Source organism: Mus pahari, chromosome 5, assembly GCF_900095145.1.
Source record: "Mus pahari chromosome 5, PAHARI_EIJ_v1.1, whole genome shotgun sequence".
Lineage (NCBI taxonomy): Eukaryota > Metazoa > Chordata > Mammalia > Rodentia > Muridae > Mus > Mus pahari.
In genome coordinates, this window is record NC_034594.1 from 44,262,698 (window position 1) to 44,270,535 (window position 7,838).

The 7,838-nt window shown below is 35.6% G+C and overlaps 1 protein-coding gene across 8 annotated transcripts in view; it reads left to right on the forward strand.

Moving 5' to 3' along the window:
- The window catches only part of Pikfyve (phosphoinositide kinase, FYVE-type zinc finger containing), a 94,757-nt gene that overhangs the window by 68,942 nt on the left and 17,977 nt on the right, over positions 1 to 7,838 (forward strand). For all 8 annotated transcript variants that reach the window (XM_029538255.1, XM_029538257.1, XM_021197223.2 and 5 more), the window contains 8 exons: positions 428 to 606; positions 2,129 to 2,242; positions 2,590 to 2,698; positions 3,011 to 3,165; positions 3,643 to 3,733; positions 5,098 to 5,158; positions 5,979 to 6,116; positions 7,189 to 7,309. In XM_029538255.1, the coding sequence (XP_029394115.1) occupies positions 428 to 606; positions 2,129 to 2,242; positions 2,590 to 2,698; positions 3,011 to 3,165; positions 3,643 to 3,733; positions 5,098 to 5,158; positions 5,979 to 6,116; positions 7,189 to 7,309 (968 nt within the window). The remainder of the gene's footprint in view (positions 1 to 427; positions 607 to 2,128; positions 2,243 to 2,589; positions 2,699 to 3,010; positions 3,166 to 3,642; positions 3,734 to 5,097; positions 5,159 to 5,978; positions 6,117 to 7,188; positions 7,310 to 7,838) is intronic.

The window sequence follows — 7,838 nt, forward strand, 5'->3', positions numbered from 1 at the left end:
AAAAAAAAAAAAAAAGATATTTACCTAACAAATCTGATTCTGTATCAACAACTATTCTGAAAAAATGTTGATGGGGCTTTGTTGAAAATGCTCTGTATTGTTTTTTATATCAATCTTTAAAAAAATGACGTGGACATGTATTTAATTTCTTTGAACTATCTCTTCTAACTCTGAAAAAATATTTGATGTCAGTATTGTGATTTTTTTTTATCAGCTTGTTTTTTATTAAATGGATTCAATCCATCTTAGGAAAAATATCATAGATTTAGGTTACAATGTATTTATTTATATAATTTTATTTATTTATTTATATGTTTATATAATCTTATGTGTCAGAATATGTTGTTTGTCTTGAAAAATAGAAATATATCTTTCAAAAGTGAGATTCCTAGTCTGTAATATATTACTTTTTCCCCCTGAACTTCAGGTAACACCAGTTGTTGCTCTTTCAAATGAATCCTGGTCTATGTCATTTGCAAAGTACCTTGAACTTCGATTTTATGGCCACCAGTACACACGCAGAGCCAATGCTGAGCCCTGCGGTCACTCTATCCACCATGATTATCACCAGTATTTCTCTTATAACCAGATGGTGGCATCTTTCAGGTAAGAAGGCAAAAGGATCATGTGTATTATCACATTCCTTATAGATAAAACACTTCCACTATTGGATTGAATTTGGGCATATATGTCCTCCCCTGTCTCTAACCTTACAAATGCAGAGGGCTATACTTTAAGAGCTTTTAGTGTTAGTTACCTTTTATCCCAAGAACTAGGTATTATTATTGTTCTATTATAAGCAAGGATAATAATCTTGTATATGTCACCCATGGAGCAGTCAAGTGGTTGATTTCTCTGCTTCCTGACTCACTCTTGACCATTGTTTTGGCATCTGCAAGTCTGAGATTTTTGTTGAGAAATTATCATGAAGATCCTAAGATACTTCTAACAAAGCTAAAATTCCAAGTTCAAGGAATAAATACTCACCATTGCAGTATCAAATGTGAGAATGCCTTAAGCGCTGTCCTCAGAAACTACTAATATTAATACTGCACTGCTTTAGGCATTGCCATTCTTTTGTTTTAGCAAGATGTTATCACAGTAACTCTGGGCAGATTCCCTTGACCTTATTCCTATAGCCAGCTCTTAGTTCTGTTCAGCAGTCAAAAATATGAGCCTGTTCCAGGAAAATCAGCTGTTCCCTACACTGCTGTAGAAATTCCAAAGGTATCTGGTTTGCAAGTAGAGGCCAGAATCCAGTTTCTGGCTTACAAACCCTTACATACTCTTACATACTCTGGTTGCTCAGGGCCTGTGTTCTCACCTCCTACTGCTCACAGTCACTCTGCTGAGGTCTCTCTGGCTCTGGCCTGCCTTCTGCTGTGCCAGGTAGGTGCCTACCTGGGAGCCTTGTACTTATCCTTTCTTCTCTCAGCTGCCTGTTCCTCAGATACCTACCTGTTTCCTTACTTACCAGCGCTCTCTGTGTAGATCTTCATGCTTCATTGCTCATTATATTTTCCCATAGAGCTTTGATAAAGATACTTAAATAATTACATTTTGTTTATTATCCACATTTCATTATTCCTAAGTCATGAGGGCATGAATTTTGATGCTGTATTCTAGGCATTTAAAGCCATATCTGACATAGTATACTCATGAAGTATTTATTAAATAGAATTTTCTTTTTAAAGCAAAGGTTTTTAACCATAAATGTAGGATGTAGGATGTATGCATTTACTAGTCTGTACCTCTGGTGGAAAGGAAGTGAAGATGCATGAAGAATCCTCAAGTGCTAGGAGTTAATAAGTACTTTTTTTTAAACTTTTAAAATTTCTTGAGAGCCATAGCAAAAGTTTGCACTAAAGTCATTGCTATTTTTATAGCAGATGACCCTTCAGAGGGATAAATAACAGCAGGGATAAAACAAAATCCTCTCAATATTGGGAAAGTTATTTCTGGTGGTTGAAAGTTAATTTTTTTGTCTTTATGAAACTTAGTTTTATAGAAAACTATTTTCTCTTATGTTCAATAGAATTTAATTGAACATTTGCATACATATGTATATACTCTGTATAAATCATTAAAATAGTATTCATTTTTCTCCTGTTACTGTTTCTTTCCTCAGTTATTCTCCTATTCGGCTTCTTGAAGTATGTGTTCCACTACCAAAAATATTCATTAAGCGTCAAGCCCCACTGAAGGTATCTCTTCTTCAGGATCTCAAGGACTTTTTTCAGAAGTAGGTTTTAGTTGTTTTGGTCATCCATTTTTGCTTGGTCATGTTTGTAGTCCATGGTGATTTAGTATCAGTTTAACTCTTCTTTCGAAATATGAGTAACTTTCCTTTTCTAATTATAGATAGTGTGTGCTCAGTGTGAGAAAGAAAAGTTCAAATAATGTTGTAATAACTGACAACTTAAAACTTTGAAGTACCTTGTTACCTTGTTTTGCTTTGTAAAATTCTACATGGTTTTTGATGAGAATTCATTTTAGCTATGGTTTTATATAAACTGCCTTTCCCCTGGTTTCTGTGGAATAGTTTGATTTCAAGTCCTCTGACATGTGGTACTCTTTCATCACTTTTAGGGTTTCACAGGTGTACCTAGCTGTTGATGAGAGACTTGCATCTTTGAAAACGGATACATTTAGCAAAACTAGAGAGGAAAAGATGGAAGATATCTTTGCACAAAAGGAGGTAATTGTTTCTTCCATAGAAAAATCTAGAAGCAGGCTGGAGAGATGGCTCAGCTGTTAAGAGCACTGACTGCTCTTCTGAAGGTCCTGAGTTCAAATCCCAGCAACCACATGGTGGCTCACAACCATCTGTAATGAGATCTGACGCCCTCTTCTGGTGTGTCTGAAGATAGTTACGGTGTACTTACATATAATAATAAATAAATCTTAAAAAAAAAAAAAATAGAAAGAAAATCTAGAAGCTGCTGTTTCCTAGAAACTCCTCTGTCTCTTGGTGTCTGAGCTTACCAAACTTGTTTCTGTTGCTTTCCAGATGGAAGAGGGTGAGTTTAAGAACTGGACAGAGAAGATGCAAGCAAGGCTCATGTCTTCCTCTGTGGATACCCCTCAGCAACTGCAGTCCATTTTTGAGTCACTGATTGCCAAGAAGCAAAGCCTCTGTGAGGTGCTCCAGGCGTGGAACAGCAGGTATGACTTTGTCGGGCTTTGTCCTTAGCACTGCCAAATTTGTTCTACCATAGTATTCCAAAAGTTATTTTCTGTTTCTGGAGACCAAACCAAGGCAATGTGTTTGTTAGGCAGTACTTTGTTACTTAGCTAAATCCCTAATCCCAGTTTTTAAATTTAAATATCCTCATTGATTATAGATGCTCCATTTTCTTAGTTATAAAGTTTTTTTTTTTTCCCTTTGTTCTGTTCATTCTTTAAGACATACTGCAGCCTTTACGTAGTTTGTTAAGATAAGAGGAAATAGCCCTTATTGCTGGTTCAAATGTCTGTGCTATTGAGTGAGACTGAACTAGGTCAGTGTGCTGTAAATCATCTTTGGCTATCATAATAATTCAGTAGTGGCTATGGACAACTTTAAAGTTTATAACAAGAAAAAGTTTATAAGTATAACTATAACTGAAAACAAAACCATGTCCTTTTTGCCTGTGGCTATAGGTTGCAGGACCTCTTCCAGCAGGAAAAAGGTAGAAAGAGGCCTTCAGTTCCTCCCAGTCCTGGGAGGCTGAGACAAGGTGAAGAAAGCAAGGTAATATAGTGTAGCGTTGTCTTTGTTGTTTCACTATAGAAGAATAAGTAATTCCTTTTCTAACACTTAAGAGTAGTAATTTAATGCATAAAGTTTTCTGTCATGTGTGAACTTTCAGGGACATATGATCTGGATTACTTTTATATTTTAATACCAATTAAAATAATATGTTATTTATTTGAGTATTTGTAAAAAGGCTATTCTACCTAAGGCAGTATAGAAGATACAACAGAGGACGAGCTTTGGGTCTCCTCAGAGTGTATAGTAGAGTTCTCAGTCTTTATTTTTCTTTCTTTTAAAAAAATATAGTTGTTTACTTTTATGAGCATGAGTGCTTTTGCCTACATGTATGTACGTGCACCATGTATGTGCCTAGTGTGAGACCTTTTTGAGTATAGTCTGTAGGTATACATTTGAAAATACATTATCATCCAGTAAATGGTCTGCTTTGGGGAAGTAGAAAATTGACTTGAAATTCTGTTGCATGGCCTTTTGATAAATTATTTTGAGTGCTTTTTTCAGTTTAGGCATTTTTCTAAGTTACATGGCATGCATTTGTGAACAGGCTATAGTTACCTACCTCGTGAAACATTTGCCTGGTTAAAAAGAAACTGATTGTAGAAAACCCTAAAAGAAAATAGAATTTTGGTGATAGAGTGGGTAATAGTGGTGGATTATTTTATGTAAGATACAAATAAAGATCTCTGTGGTATGGTAATCTTTAAATGACTCCTAACTAAATTCTTTGTGGGGCTTGCAGTAGTACTTCTATTATATGTTGTCCATGGGTGATCGGACCTAAGAAGGTTCAGTGGATGGGTTATAAGAGATGGGTAGGCTTACTTGACAGACACTGTTCCTAGATGTTTCTGTGCCAAGATGTGAGCTACTATTTACAGCAATATTCTCAAAGTATGGTCCATGTCTGCTGGTTTTCTCTTTATAAACTGCATATCTGTTTAAAGCCAGGATTGGTGGTATAATAACACGTCTCAGTAGAATAAATACAGAATCTAGCTGTCTTATAGTTAGCCAGACATTGAAGATATTTCTAAAAATGTAAAACAGTGATAGTCTTCATTAGTGCTGGTTTTTTAATTTTGGAAAACTGCTTTACTCTCCAGATAGTTTTTATATGTATGTTTATATAAATAGGGTTATTTTAAGTGAACCAGTAGATGCCATTTAAGAATGTACTCAGGTTTAATTAAGGTGGCAATGGCCACTTTAAATTATCAAAAGGTAATATTTTAATGGAAGCAGGTGCTAAGTTAAAAAATTTCAAGATTCATGAGGTTAGACTACTTTTAAAATAGGATTTTAAAAAATGTATCCTTAAGAATAGTGTATTTATTTCTCTATAGATAAATGCAATGGACACATCTCCAAGGAATATTTCTCCAGGACTTCACAATGGAGAAAAAGGTTGGTCTTCAGTATGGTGACCCCTTGCTCTTGCCTTTAAGGAGATTTTGCTTTTAACTGCTAATGTGAACATTATTTTCTAATACCCTGTCCATTGTCCTTTTCCTCCTTAGAGAACATTTATAATGCTTACTGGTCTAAGACTGTTATACAGTGTGCTATAAGAACATAAACTAGGATGTAAGAAATGTGAACAGTGTATCGAGGGCTGCCAGAAGGAGAGGAACAAAACGTGACATTAACTTTCTCTTTTACTTATGCTGGTCAGCCTCCCTATTCTATTTGCAAGAATCTCTCTTAGCATGCTTAATTTATATTTTACATTATTAAATTACTTTTTTAGATTTAAGATTTCTTTCTTCAATAACTTGGTGTCATCTTGGAACTGAGGAAATTTACATAGGCTGACTACTACAAGGAAATTACCATTTTAAAAAATATTTTTCTAAAATAATGATAACAATGTTTTTTTCTCTCTTAGGATGAGCATGTAAGTTTCCCCACAGTGTTCCAATTCCATTCTCTGTTAAGCCGAGTAATATTTAGGTAGACAATGTAGAGACAATGTTGGGTAGAGGTCAGAATTGGTTGACATAGTTTTGTCACCAAGATTTGGTTATGGCTAAGTCATACAATCTGGATTTCTGTGTCAATTTTTATGCCATGAGTTACATGACCTAGATAATTTTTGAAAAGGTAAAATTTCTGTTTTAGCAAGTAGAAATAAATGATTTTGCAGTTAAGAAATATTACGAGTATTAATTGGGTGAAGTGGACTTCTTTGTTTTAATGACTCATTTAAGATTGTGTGTTCCTTTAGAGGATCGCTTCTTGACAACCCTGTCCAGCCAGAGCTCCACGAGCTCCACCCACCTCCAGCTGCCCACTCCTCCCGAGGCCCTGGCGGAGCAGTTAGTGGGAGGGCCGACTGATCTGGATACAGCCAGTGGCTCTGAAGGTAAAGTCTGGGCCACATTTTACTCAACTTCATTGAATCTAGGACTGAGATTATTCATTGCTTTATATGCGTCTCTTAAAAAGAAGAACAAGACTAATTCTTTGACCTAATGCTTTCTTAGTCTTTAGAATTGTTTATTTCATTTTTGTTTAAAGTACATTTTTAAGGGGCTGAAGAGATGTCGCAGTGGTTTTGAGCACCTGCTGCTCTTTCAGAGGATTGGGATTGATTCCCAGAATCCATGTTAGCTCACAACTGTTTGTAATTCCTGCTCTAGAGAATTTTTTCTTGTTCTTCTGATGCCTCTCCTTGGATACCAGTCAAGCATGTGGTGCACATATACACATGCAGGCGAAACACTCACACATAATAAAGTATGTAAAATACCTTTTTAAACAAAGCCTTTCATTTCGTTCCTCCTTCTATTAGTAGTACTACTTGATGTACTTTGTGTAGTGTATGTAAATGTTCTAGTAAGGCAACATTATTTAATGGTATCTACCTTTTGGGGGGGCGTCTTTCTTAAGGTATGTAAAATGTATTATTATTGTTTTGTAAGGTCAAAGAAATTTCTGCCAGTTTTTTTTTTTTAACAAACATTTACATTATAAACCCTATACCTTCTCTCTTCCCTTTTTTTTTTTTTTTTTTTTTTTTGTTGTTGTTGTTGTTGTTAAGCAATAACTACTTTAAACTTTGGATCACTTTACCATTGCTACTAAGCTCCGGTGTAGTGGCCAGAGTGCACATTCCTCAGTTGGAGTAACAGTGATGTGACAGTAATGTGACATGGTCAGACAGTAGTTCCTTCATGGATCCTGTGATGGGAAGAACGCTGACCTAGGATGGTCCCAGTTTTAGGTGTGAGGAACTACACACATCTCTCAGAAGCAGTGTCGAATAGATTTCACTCTTGCCATTTCATGTCCTAGGAGCTGCTTTCTTAGACCAGAACATGGAAGCCATAGTTTATAACTGTCTATATTCTGAAGAGAAAATGAAATAAAACAGACACTTGTACTCTTTGTCTTTCCTGAATGTTAATGTGTAAGTAGAATATGTTTTATCCTAGATGTATTTGATGGTCATTTGCTGGGATCCACAGACAGCCAGGTGAAGGAAAAGTCAACCATGAAAGCCATCTTTGCTAATTTGCTTCCAGGAAACAGCTATAATCCCATTCCATTTCCTTTGTAAGTATTCAGAACCAAGTGGCATTCTTGCTACTTATTCCCTACTTACTTAGATCAGTTTATCTGCAAATATGTTTAAGTCTAAATTTACATTGTCCTAGCACAAAGAGAAAGCTTTTGGCGTATAATTTTTAGAGTGTTTTATCATTATATCAGAGAATGGAAGAAAACATTAATGTTGTTTAGTGTGTAAAGGCACTAGTTATGAAAACAGATACACAACATATATGTATCTATGTAAAGATAAATGCTAATCATTGATCTTTTTAAAGACTTTTTTGTGTAAGTTTTTAAATTTTACTTGTGTGTGTCTGAGTGCTCTGTGTGTGTGTGTGTGTGTGTGTGTGTGTGAGTGTGGTGGTACTTATGTATGCATATGCAAGTAAGTACCTATGTACAGAGCCCAGAGAAAGACGACGCCTGGTGTTCAGTCATATTTCTTCTCTTCTCTTCTCTTCTCTTCTCTTCTCTTCTCTTCTCTTCTCTTCTCTTCTCTTCTCTTCTCTTCTCTTCTCTTCTCTTCTCTTCT